Source organism: Filicampus tigris, chromosome 1 (genome assembly GCF_054856515.1).
Source record: "Filicampus tigris isolate MCC_2025a chromosome 1, RoL_Ftig_1.0, whole genome shotgun sequence".
NCBI classification, from domain to species: domain Eukaryota; kingdom Metazoa; phylum Chordata; class Actinopteri; order Syngnathiformes; family Syngnathidae; genus Filicampus; species Filicampus tigris.
In genome coordinates this window covers 34,622,924-34,636,582 of record NC_141217.1, presented here as the reverse complement: position 1 = coordinate 34,636,582, position 13,659 = coordinate 34,622,924, and the positions used below count along the sequence as shown (strand labels likewise).

At 40.0% G+C, this 13,659-nt stretch overlaps 1 protein-coding gene across 1 annotated transcript; it reads right to left on the bottom strand.

Annotated features, from left to right (window-relative positions):
* Nucleotides 1-1,609: 1,609 nt before the first annotated feature.
* Nucleotides 1,610-13,291, bottom strand: vps16 (VPS16 core subunit of CORVET and HOPS complexes). The gene is made up of 24 exons (XM_086036016.1): nt 13,059-13,291; nt 12,139-12,227; nt 11,981-12,072; nt 11,775-11,903; nt 11,094-11,238; nt 10,904-11,019; nt 10,683-10,805; nt 10,547-10,602; nt 9,470-9,559; nt 8,613-8,784; nt 8,391-8,522; nt 7,205-7,332; nt 6,798-6,833; nt 6,626-6,734; nt 6,410-6,544; nt 5,406-5,514; nt 4,003-4,100; nt 3,803-3,907; nt 3,589-3,666; nt 3,387-3,473; nt 3,205-3,287; nt 2,779-2,875; nt 2,577-2,680; nt 1,610-2,489 (listed from the first exon to the last, which is right to left on the bottom strand). The coding sequence occupies exons 1-24, from the start codon at nt 13,106-13,108 to the stop codon at nt 2,348-2,350; spliced, it is 2,505 nt and encodes an 834-aa protein (XP_085892142.1). The 5' UTR covers nt 13,109-13,291; the 3' UTR covers nt 1,610-2,347.
* Between the last annotated feature and the right edge of the window lie 368 nt (nt 13,292-13,659).

The following is a 13,659-nucleotide window of genomic DNA, read 5'->3' as shown; positions in this document are numbered from 1 at the left end:
CATTTCTGCTTTGTCATGTAGCTCACGTTTTTTCTCTTCATCTAGTAAAAAGGAGTTAGTAACAGGGTTGCATGTATGTTGAGAGACACAACTTGCAAGAATAATCAATACAAACTAATATAAAACAAAATGTTAGTACCGGATGTGTGGGTGGGGCGGTGGGGAAACAAATTTTCAGACTGTTGTCGTTTACGTAAGTTGGTCATCAAGATGGAGAGACGAGAGAAAAAAACATTTGAAAGCGGAAGTCAACCCAAACATATTTTTTTCAAGAATATGTTCCCATTCGGCCCACTAGTTGAAACGCGGCATTCTGATTAATTTTGCGTTTGTGGAATATAAATTAAGCAGCAAAATGCACTCATTTTTAGCCATCTCTGGGGGTGGCCATTTTGTCTTCTGGCGACTGAAAATGACATAATAACTGCTCACAACGACCAATCATGGCTGACCTGTTTTCTGAATCTGAGCCGTAATTGGTCGTTGTGAACAGTTGGGATGTCATTTTCAGTCGCCAGACAACAAAATGGCCGCCCCCGAAGATGGGTAAAAATGAGTGGATTAACACTTATTCCACAAACGCAATATTTATCAGAATGCCCTGTTTCAACTAGTGGGCCTGCTGGGAACATGTTCTTGAAAAAAAAAATGTTTGCGTTGACTTGCTCACAGTATTTTAAATATTTAGAAAACACTTTTACTACAGCTTAAGTTACATTTTGACTTAGGACAACTATAATGTATTCTACACAATAAGTTTATGGTTCTATATTCTGTGCATGTGTTAGTTGGATTTTCATTGGGGGTATGACACACAAAATGTGGACCAATTCCTGAAAGACCCATTATACTTTAATTATGATTGTGTTTCAATTTACTCACAAATTGACTCTACAAATCACTGGGATAGAGAAACAAAGATACATTACACTGGTCAACAATTGTTTACTAATTAATTTAATCAGAGATGCAAGTCATCTTTTCTAGATAGCGCATGAATTTGAGTGTCCAGTGTGCAGAAAAGTGCCACATAAATTGGATGATTATCATTTTCTCCCTTTTTTTCTCTTGCACATCAGGTTGTCATAATATAAGATAATACATGTGATGTGGTAATTTATCTAATAATATTTATAAATGAAGGGTTGTTTTTTTTCGGAAGTCATAGCTATAAATTCGCAAAATCTAAATTCCCCAAAACCAGATGTGCTGGAAAAAAAAAGGTGGAAAAAATATTTATGAAGACATTTTTTAAATCAGTGCCAAAAATGTTCTGCCAATCAGTGTTATTTGCAGTAGTATATAATTTTTACACTAAGTGAAATTGGATAATTTCTCATAGCACAGTGGTTGGAAAAATCACTACGTTAAACGGCATTACTTATAATTTGTGCTCTTGTCGTGGCCGAGTGCACTTATTTGGTAAGCCTCCTCGCCAAGTTTATGTATGTCTAGGATTTGAACTGTCTTAAAAAGGCACCAAGGAGTAATCAGCATTCACTAAACCATCTGATGCTTAACACTGTGATGATGACCTGGTCAACACAAGGCCTTCAGTCAACAAGTACAACAACCAGTGGAAACACCTTTGAGATAGATGATGACATGATTCAACAAACATAGTGGTTTAATCACACGCATTATTTACAGAGGACTTGAGCATTAGAGGCATTAAACATGAAATACTTTGGCTTTGTGACAAACAATTATATACTTTCTCATGATTGAGATGAGCTCTCCAGTGTCAGTCCACAAAATGGCTAAATTGGGTGGGTTACGTCCTGAAGTGCATCCAGCATCAACTACGACATGATAATTGTCATGATGATAAATGTGTTATTATTTTTCAACCCGAGCGGGTGTCAAATTCATTTTCGGCACTTGCAATCGTATTTATATTTCTTTCAGAGTGCCGTTGTGACTAAAAAACATTTGTGACATATTTCACATCCTATGCACAATTGTATATTTCATTATTATGTATATTGTGAAAAACCAGAATTACATGGAATATTATGGCAAGCAAATAAGTAGGAATTATTGTTCAATTAATGTTAAGAAGGGATTTGGTGAGGAAAAAAATGCTTGTACTATCGATCCAGTCAAGACAAATTACAAATTTGGTCCAGATTTTCTGCCACAATGAAAAGAACAACTCCGATATCAGCACAAGACCCATTTGCTTTCGTGGGCCCCATAAAAACGTGGCAGCCAGATCAGCCTTGAGTTTGGTACTGCTTGGCCGGGAGAAATGATGCAGTTCGACCGCCACGTTTGTCTTCCCGTAACCAATTATATCGGGTCAAAGTTGCAGCTGATAAAACCGGCATACGCGGTGGCTGTCAGATCACTTTTTGCCAGTGGACAATTTGGCTCGATTTAATCTGTCAGTCAACAATCGATCCGAGGTGGAGCATCTTGCGAGGACCGCCGATATTTCTGCTTCGTTCTTACGTTCAATGGCTGCATCTGCAGCCCCCTCAAGGTCGCTGAGAAGAAGAGCAGAAGCATTTTCTCTTTGGCGCAAAGAATTTACAACTCCTTTGGCCATGGCGGAGGGTTGGGTGACATCTTACCCGACGGCCAGATGAGCTTTGACCTTCTGCTCAGGCGTCACTCTGGAAATGTACTTCTTGGCCTCATGTTTGTTATTCTTCTTGATGCAGACCTCCACAAAGGCCTGAAGATGATACAAAACATATACAATGTTATTCACCTTAAAACAAAAAAAAAAGTCAAAAGGATCACTGAGACCAATTGGGGTCTACTTCAACCTACCAGGTACCCTATTGGGGACTTTTTACTCTTTGAGAACTTCTCCAACTCTTCCCACTCCTCCTTCTCTGCCAAAGATTTAAGTTTCAACCACCAATACCTGGACAGCCAGACAGGCAGATTCCACTGTTACCATTTTATCTGTGTGTAATGCACAATCCTTAGAATATCAGAAAGTCTTTGCTATTGTGTGGAAACCTCGGATGTCTGTTTTCAAATAAAATGGACTAAAACTAGATTAAGACCTTTTTTGCATTTTTCGTCAACCACAACTATCGCAAATAGGAACGACTCGAATGTGACTAAAACTAAGAAGCATTTTTGCCCAAAAGACTACGACTAAATCTAAAATGCCGGCCAAAAACAACACAGACTGAAACCAAATTAAAATATCTTGTCACCTTGTTCAAAAATGAACACTGGACATACCTCTTGTCGGGTACTTTGAAGTCTCTGTAAAGTTGATCCGTCTGCTTGTAGAGTCCCAGCATAAGCAGAGTCTCCATGGTTGCCTGGACGGGGAGCAACATCATTCGTTGCAATTAGAACGGCCATTCATTTAAACGCAGACAGCCTGAGTCGCCCTCCGAGCGTTCACAGGTTATAAATACCTGCAGCGACAAGCCCATAAGCCCAGCCCCCTTCTCGTCGTCCAGTTTCTTTTGGAAACGGAGGAGACGCATTTCATCTTCGGTGGCCTGCAAAGATGGTCGTTCGTCACTAAACGGCGATTTGGCACGGTAAGACGGTGTCGATACTCACTGAGAAAGACGGGAATTTTTTTTCACCGGAGTTCGGTCAGCGTGCTCTTACCTTGGACGCAAACTCATTTTTGGCTTTGTTGTATTCGTCGACGGCACTCTGCAGGTGAGACAGGCGGCTGTCTAACCTCTAGGCAAACAAATTCAAACACACGCAAGACTGCCAAGTCCCGTTAGGGAATCAATACTGCGCCATGACATCATTGTGGCACAAGCAGAGTTTATCGAAGTGGTTTCAACATGTGACTGGTGTGTGCGGGTCAAACCTTCTCTCTGTAACTGGTGGCGACATGATAGTTGGCCAACTCCTGATGGTCGTCGTCCTGGTTATAAAGATCCCTCAGAGTTTCTTGTTCCTGCAGTTTACAAAACTAAAACACGAGACCCGCGTGTGGAAGGATCAGGGCGGCGATCACGTGATAGGAGGCAAATGCCCAGGATGGAGATGATGAGGAAAGGCACTTACTTGTCTGTAGAGACTCAGAGCAACAGGTTGGTTTCTTAGTGTCATGAAGAAATCTCCTCTGTTCATCTCATTCTTCAGATGGGTAACAACCATGTAAACTGACACACACGCACACACAATTTTCAAGTGTTTTCAGCTATTAATGGCCACTCCCTGTTGACGGTAACCGCCAAATTAACCCTTTTCATGCACAGTGGTCACTACAGCGGACAGCTATTTAAAAGTTGCTTTCGCCTATTGTTAATTCATCTAAATTTTTAAAAATATTTGAACCCTTTCATGCATTAATTATGATTTGATGTAATTATTTAAAATCTAAATATATTTTTTAGATGACTAAGTTGCTTTCGCCTACATTTATTTTCGCCTATTTAAAAGTTGCTTTCGCCTATGTTAATTCATCTAAATTAAAAAAAAATATTTTAACCATTTTTTGGATGACTAAATATAGGCGAAAGCAACTTAGTCATCTAAAAAACATATTTTGATTTTAAATAATTACATCAAATCATGATTAATGCATGAAAGGGTTAAAATATTTTTTTTATATTTAAAATCTAAATATATTTTTTAGATGACTAAGTTGCTTTCGCCTATATTTATTTTCGCCTATTTAAAAGTTGCTTTCGCCTATATTAATTCATCTAAATTAAAAAAAAATATTTTAACCCTTTAACCATTTTTTGGATGACTAAATATAGGCGAAAGCAACTTAGTGATCTAAGAAATATATTTAGATTTTAAATAATGACATTAAATCATAATTAATGCATGAAAGGGATCAAATATTTTTTATATATTATTTAAAATCTAAATATATTTTTTAGATGACTAAGTTGCTTTCGCCTATATTTATTTTCCCCTATTTAAAAGTTGCTTTTGCCTATATTAATTCATCTAAATTAAAAAAAAATATTCTAACCCTTTAACCATTTTTTGGATGACTAAATATAGGTGAAAGCAACTTAGTCATCTAAAAAATATATTTAGATTTTAAATAATTACATCTAATCATAATTAGTGCATGAAAGGGTTAAAATATTTTTTTTAAGTTCAGATGAATTAATATAGGCGAAAGCAACTTTTAAATAGGCGAAAATAAATATAGGCGAAAGCAGCTTAGTCATCTAAAAAATATATTTAGATTTTAAATAATTACATCAAATCATAATTAATGCATGAAAGGGTTGAAATATTTTTTGAAAATGTAGATGAATTAATATAGGCGAAAGCCACTTTTAAATAGCTGCCCGCTGTAGCGGCCACTGTGCATGAAAGGGTTAAACATAAAACAAAGAATTATGCTTTGTTATTCAATACAACCACATAACTCTGCTATTTTAACTGTCATGTATTCTGTGATTTTTTGTAAATTAGCAGGCGAGGGCGGCCATTAAACATACCCAGGTCAGTGTCTCCACTCTCTACAGCTTTACTGAGAGCCAGTTGACTCCTCTTCATCTTCAGTAAAAGAGGAACTTGCTCTCCAGACCGAGCCTCCGAGTCCAAAAGCTGCGACACGCACAGGGAAGGCAAATTGTATCGATCACAAGAGTATCTTCATTACAACTTTTGTCATTCAAAGCTGTTATGATGACTGTTAACAGTTGGAGGTGTCAAACTAATTTTTTTTCTTTTTTTCTTTTTTGTACAACAAATGTTTTTTTATGCTTTGTGTTTGTGATAATATGTAAGTGTGAGCTGTTCTTTGTTGTTTTATACCGTAACATTGGGTGTTGCGCTCTTCCCTGTCTGTTGTATAGTGACATCATTTAGTTGTACAGTATCTTGACTCTGCGTTTGTTGGAAATGGTTGAAAAGATATATTAGAAAAAAAAAAAAAAAAAAAAACAGTTGGAGGCATCCAACTAATTTTTTATTTTTTTTATTTTTACAACAAATGTTTTTTAATGCTTTGTGTTTGTGGTAAGATGTAAGTGTGAGCTGTTCTTTGTTGTTTTATACCGTAACATTGGGTGTTGCTCTTCCCTGTCTGTTGTATAGTGACATCATTTAGTTGTACAATATCTTGACTCTGTGTTTGTTGGAAATGGTTGAAAAGATTTACAACAATTTTTTTTTTTTTTAAACAGTTGGAGGCGTCCAACTAATTATTATTTTTTTTTTTTTTAACAACAAATGTTTTTTTATGCTTTGGGTTTGTGGTAATATGTAAGTGTGAGCTGTTCTTTGTTGTTTTATACCATAACATCGGGTGTTGCTCTTCTAGTTGTACAGTATCTTGACTCTGTGTTTGTTGGAAATGGTTGAACAGATTTATAAAAAATAAAAATAAAAAAATAAACAGTTGGAGGTGTCAGCGTGTAGTAATTCGTGCCCATGCATAACAGTGAGTCAAGTAAACTAAACCCGACAGCTGTTCAACCGTCTGAAGGAGCATTTCTACCTTGATGGCGAGCTCTGTCCGTCCACATTCAAAGGCTTTAGCAGCGATGTGCGAGTACGACACACCCAGTGAGTCTCCCACCTTCAGGCACACCGCTCTGGCTATGGCCTCATCCGATAGTTCCTTCTGCTGGACCTGGCCGCGCCCACACGCAGGACAGTTCCATCGGTCGAAGATAGCGCTGTGTGATGTGACGAGGTCATGTGCCGAACTTACTTTACATGCGGCCCAGTGCTTGAGAACCCTGCTGACTCCCTGATAATCTGGAATCTTCAGGTAACGGCAGATTTCTATTGCCAACTGATAGAACTGACGGTACACCAACCTGCACGGACATAATTGTAACGGTGTTGACGAAAATGCCGGGGTGAAAGTCAAGTTGACTTACCTGTCAATCAGCACCTGCAGGGTCATCTGTTTGAATCTGTTGTCAAATGTCAAGGAGGTCACTAAGAATATATACGCGGGTACATTGCCAAGTGTGCGGTGACAATTTCTGGCATGTGCGTTATTTGCAGCCCCAAAACGAAAAGAAACGTTTTTCGTGAAATAGTTTCCTTTTGTGTACTGGTAATGACATGTCACAATTTGTGTGCCCTATTAGAATCATTTGCTGTTAAAAAAAAAAAAAAGCAACAACAACTGAATCCTTAATTAACACAAAAGCAAGCAAGCATGCTGGGAAACAAAGCCAAAGTTTATGAGCTTCCAAAACGGGGGTCTTGCATAGGGTGTCACTCAAACTGGGACCACCGCTGTGAGTTTGTGTGTCTGCGAGGCTGGGCATTAGGATACTGTGTGTGCGTGAGCGGCAGACCCACACTGCACTCCCTGACGGCATTCAAGACGCGCAGCTCTCGACAGGTGGACACAAAGTGCTCTGGACTGAAGTCTGTCAGGAAACATTTACCGAAGGATGCCGCCTGGTGGATGCATGATTACACACACACAAAAACACCATTAAAACATATTACAATGTAAATTTGAATAGGGAGACAGAGTTGGGCACTTGACTCTTTTTTGCCCGTCCGGACAATTAGCTTTGAACTTATTATTCAAACCCGCTGTGGACACGCTTCAAACGCACCACTTACTCACGTACTTACCCAGCTGCGTGTACTAACTTCCAATGCGAGCCCTGGGGTTGGTTTTGTCGTATTGTATAATTATTTGGGTCAAACAGACGACAAGTCTGCCAGCATTCAACAAGTTACTTCTTTTCCACACTCCCCCCTCCTTCACACTTCCCGGCCTTCAAAATAAAAGCATGACAGCAAACCACTACACAGCAGTTTTGCTGCGGCGTGTTTCCGGAAGTAGGAAAGTGCATGATGTGCCATACTTGAGTGCTGCGCGCAGCTTGAATATACTCCCGGACACAAGTTGTTTTGAAAGAAGCCTAAAAAGAAGCCTTTCACCGAGTAGGCTGAGATGAAATTTGGCCGTTTCGGGAGCACGTCAAACGCATGAGGGCCGATTAGTGGGCCGGACTAAAATCCACTTCAGCCTATGCTTAGTCCAACCATTTTTTAAAATTTGTCACCCCCCACCCCTCCGCCCCAAAAATGGGCATCCGACCGGTCCGGCCCAGGGACGGACTGCCCAGCTCTGGAGGCAGATAATGATTATGCAAAAATCTGATGATTTTTTTTGGGGGGTGCCAATTTTAACAGAGCTAATATCAGCAGATTTAAATGAAATAGGTCTGGCCCTACGTTTAAACTTACAAACAATCGACCTTTTCAAAATGTTTGTAAACAGTAGGCATCTGGGTACTTCAACGTGGCAGAAACTAAGTGAGTGATTACCGCCGAGTTGTATTGAAAACAATGACACATTCAAACTGCGACGGTAGAGGAGGCTAAAATCATCATTCAAGCCATTTACCCCGTTTTCTCTACCGCTCCTGCCTTTTTTGCCACTCGCCTGACATACGTGTGACATCATGGTGGAAAGGTTTATAAATGATGTGAGTTCTTACCCGGAGCAGAGATTTTTGGGTGTTGGAGTCGTATTCATGTCCTGCCGCCTCCACGCACTGTCTGACCGCCTCTCCCAGCATGCCTTGCTCCTTGATTTCCCGCAGGTACTCATCAGCCTTTTGACTCGACTTCTAGACACACACACACACACACACACACACACATTCGATATGTTACTTTTGGACCAATAAGCAAGCGGTTAGGGAAACACGTGCCGCTACCTCATACTCTCGGTGGGCCTCGAGCAGCAACGCTCCAGGTGCCATCGAAGCGATTTTGAAGATGTCCTGACAGACTATCGGAACCTCCTGCAGCAGCTCCTGACTGGTTGAACTGATGATCCGAACGCCATCCAGCTCACCCACACAAACACACCGACTTTCTAGTGGGAATCTGTAGTGGGGTCAAGGATAAAAACCCTCTGAAAAGTGGTTACTGCTGGACAACGTGGATAAAGACTAGAGATAGACCGATATGCTTTTTTCAGGGCCATTGTCGATTCCGATTATTAGTAGTCAAGGAGGCCGATAACCGATATTTCGAGCCGATATTCATTTTCAGTGAAAAGGAAAATATTGGCATCAAAATCTAAAGAAAAATGTACTCTTAACTTTGTTGTAACGTTTTTAAGCATGTTTATTGAACGATGTTTCAGGTTTGCATAATGGTGATTTTTTTTTTTTTAAATCATTATTACAAGAAATGTTTGACAGTATACATCTCTGTTATAAAATTCTAACAAAAAGTTCAGGGAGCACCCAGGATTGTCAGCAACTCTTAAAAAGGTTCAAAGGAAAACTTAAACAATAGCTCTATGACATTTTCTTGAGTAAATTTCAACATTTCAAAATGACAGAAATGTTAAACTTTCACATATCTTTGTTTTGAATTCCACAGTTTTAAATTGATTTATTATCGGCCAGCAAAGTTTTAAAAAAGGCCGGTGCCGATATTCGTTAAAAAGCCAAATATCGGTGCCGATAATCGGCCCGGCCGATAATCGGTCCATCCCTAATAAAGACTTCGAAGAAGAGCGGAACTTTAGTTTATAGAGCTCAGTCACAGCAGTTCAGGATACTGGATGATGTCATTGCACACTCCGGCCACCAGGAGGAGGTGGTCCCACACCATCACCACAGATGGTTGCTGGGATTTTGGTCGGCGACACCTGGACGTCCAGACAGCCGCATATAATGAGCATGTAACACAAAAACAAAGAGACAGATACACTCGTGCGAGGTTTATCTCCACCACTGAGGCCAATTGCAAATTTGTGGGCGCACCTCAAAAAATGACAATAGCATGTAAAATACAAATTATTTTCGTAGTTCAATTCAAAAAGTTAAAGTTGTACACTGTAAAGATAAATTACACTCAAATTCGCCACTTCAAGAAATTAGAATATTACATTCGAAGCAATTAAAATGATTCCTAACAAAGAAATTATATGAAGAAAACAGTATAAAAAAAAGAATGGATAGGCTATGAAAAATAACTGCTGAGTTGTGAGCTGTCATCTGTGTCTGCCTAAAAATATTGACATTGCAGCCTGCAAGAAAGCTACTTCAAATCGGAGAAAACAGGTTGCGGTTTTCCAGGTACTGTAATCTGTACCTAGTGTGCATACTGTATTGTGCTGTTTCACGAGTACAAACAAAGTTATGCTAATTTGAGACCATTTCTTGTGGCTGAATTTGCCTTATGTTATTTTATAACTTATTATTATTATTTTATTATTGATATTGTTGGGCAATATCTGAAGTTGCACATTCCTACTTTACATTTGACGTCCATGCTCTAATAATAAATTAGAAGCTACTCAGTACTTCAGCAGTTTCTTTCAGTGGGTACTTACTCTCACCCAATTATTTAGAGGATGTCTTTTTACTTTTAATTAGGTCATATTATTCTAAAGTAACAATACTCTTACTTGAGTACAATTTTGGCCCAGCTCTGTACAGTAGAAACAGTTTCCTTTAATTTTGTGTCAACTCACCACACATTAAAAAATGAGGGGTGGAAAAGTGCACTTTCATACGAACAAAGAAACAAGCCTTCATAAATAACCTCATACAAGCTGGTATCAAACGCTAGATTCATTTGCACGCTTCAAAAATTCCAACAGTTTCTCATAAACCGAGAGAAGGGTACATACCAGACCATCTGTTTGGGTGGTGTCCTCACTTTGGTGTCAACCTCACTCAGCTTGCTCTGGAGACACATTGACACATCAATCTCCCACAGAGACCCCGCCCATTCTACAAACGTGATGAAACAACAACAAGGTTCACCTGGAGCTGGGCTAAGCCTGTCCACAGGTGTCCAGTGTCAGTGAAGAGAGCAAGATATTTGTAATTGAACGACGCCGACATATGGACAATGTTGCCCGACGGAGGACTGAGTCCTGGAGCGCACTGACAAGGGCAGAACACAACGTGTATGTCACTTTTTTTGGTCCGCCTGTGTGTACGTACAGCAGCCAGCACTCTGTCTGTCCGTCCGTCCGTCTCACCACAGAAGTGCAGGATGTATTGTCCAGGATATAGAGTTCAGTTCCAGTGGCCAACAAGACTTTGGTCTGGCGGTCTTGTGTGAGGACGACCCAACAGGACGGTGTCGCCTGCAGGCCTGACATACAACACAGATCATGTGAAAAAAATGATCGGTGGTGCGGGAAGGTTGAGGCACAGGGCAAGTGTTACCTGGGACGGCGGGTAACCTTCTAAGCTTTAAATCGGTGATGTTGGTTGCCAAAATGAACCGAAAAGACCCCGTTACTATGGCAACACCTGTCCCATAGGGCGAATGGAAGACCTTGGCTTCTAAGACCTGAGACTGCACCACTTCCTGCAACACAATTCAGTTCATGTTGCGCATGCTAGGAGGAGTATATTATATGCAAACTGATTTCATTTAGCATACGCAATGTGATTGCTCAAACATGAGACAAATTGCTGAGTCTGAAAGATGGGTGCAAGGTGTGTAACCATAACAGTGGTTACAGTGGCGAAGACGACTACGCAAAATGTGAATGGATCTTTTCCGCTTTTTTTGTATGTTAATCAATAATATTAGTGCTTCGACTAGCATTTCCAGTTCCATCACTTCAGACTTCATTTTACGCTTGCTGAGCACCCCCAAATTTTTCATGGTGAAAAAAATACCAGCTACCAGAAGTGCAAAACCCTCTTTTAAATACAGTATGGCGGTTACCACCACTTTTACAACTATTGCCAACACTGTGCGCAATCTGCTAGCATGAATGAACATGCAACTTAGCGACCGCTGTTTAGAATCTTATTACTGTATATCAGGCCCTTGGCGTTTATGCACAGTTGATGGGTAACGGTGATTATTTACTAGCCAAATGGTAACCTGCTTACCTGTCCCATGCTGAAGTGCCTCTTGAAGGATCCAAACAAGTCGTAAATCAGAACTGAACCATCTTCTTGAATGCATAACAACTCATCTGAGACCGTCCAACCCAGCTGAATCACAGGACCGCTTTTCCACTACCACAGATACACACCAACTGTCAGCACACAGTAAAAGTGAGTTCATCTTTAAGGGTAGTTCCACTAGCGCTTACCGGGAAACTGGCAATGGCAACTCCAGAAGCAGAATAAATCTCCAACTGAGGACGACAACTCGGTGAACGTCTCAGAGGTTCTCTGAGGAGAGCTACGACAAACAAACAAAAACACTCAGTTGGACAATTAAGTCAATATTGTACATACACGTGTGTACCTATAGGTCCGCCATATGGTGCCGCCGCCACCAAGCAGTCTTTGAGTTCATCTCTCAAGTTCCAACTCATGTCGTACAGCTCAGATTTACTGCCAAAACACAACACATAAGCACATACACCAAGTCTTTCTCTATCAGAGTCTGCATTCTGACTTAAGTCAAATATCAAACCAGACCGATTTCTACTTCACATCTTTTATTCATCCTAATCGTAATTGAAACAAACATGATTGTAATAATGCATATGAGAACTGCATCCATAGTTCAGAGCATCGAGAGCGAATCCCCGCTGATGTGAATTGCTTACAACAACATTCTGGTTGCAAACGGCGGAAGCAATTTACAAAAGTAGAGTCAGTATTGTCCACTTTGCGATTTGGTCACAACTCGCTATACAATATTTAGCGATTTTTCCAAACCCTGGAAGGACCCCTGTATTTGATTAATTCTCCTGTCTTGTATTTACTTATTGTACGTTTTTTGTGTATATTATTAAATGGTTAGGATCACCCTGTATCTCATCCCACATCAACATTCCTAGTCTCAGTTGGTTCTGCTGGGTTCTTGCATGGCCTGGATTCCACAAATTTGTATTCTTATTTTTGTTTGTTTGTTTGTTTTGTTTCATCAGCATGATGATTGATATCTTGTGTTTCGTGTACGTTTTTTTTTTGCTGATACATCTTCCAGTCCTGGAATGAATGCCATCTGTCAGCTGCCAATAAACATGAAATCAACAACATTACGACAAATATGACAAGAGAGAGAGTACGCGTCACAGACTAAAGTAGCATTAACGCCAGGGAAATATATTTGAACGTGAATAAAGAGCATGTTCATTATTTTCTGAGTATGCACTTGCATGTTTACATCCACATCTTATTCACTGACAGTAGCCGCCCCGTGATGCTGAAACTTACCGGTAAAAAGCTTCTCCCATCGGATTCCAGTTGGCTGTTATTAGAGCCATGCTGTGTATTCTTCTCGACGAGACCTAAACGTATCAGGCTGGCAATTGTAATATTGTTGGTATATATACATACATATATATTGTACGCATTGGTTTGTGTTTTTCACTGCTGTTAGCTTGAGGGCGGTCAGCTGATTACTACTACGGACCACTTCTTCTTCTTTTTAATTTACTGGCGGATTATATATTTTTGGTGCATATCGCCACCTACTGTACGGGAAACGCATATGAATTTGGAAGGCTCGGCTGTCTTTAACGAGGAAACGTACCCCCACTCACACTGTACACAACAGTGTACACGTACAGGGTACAGCATATAACTATATCCTTTCTAATGAACCTGTATCAACAACAAAGGGTATTTTAAAATATCGTCTGAATAGCATTGGGGTTTTTGAGCGTGTGAAAAATAGTTGGCAAAATGTCCTGAATGCAGTTTGAAATTGCAATGGAAAGATTAGAATGATCTCATTCACCTGAAAGGAACCGTTTTTTTCTTGTGTCAAATCTTGTGTGGAATTGTGTGAATTTGAATCAGTTGAAAATGTGGG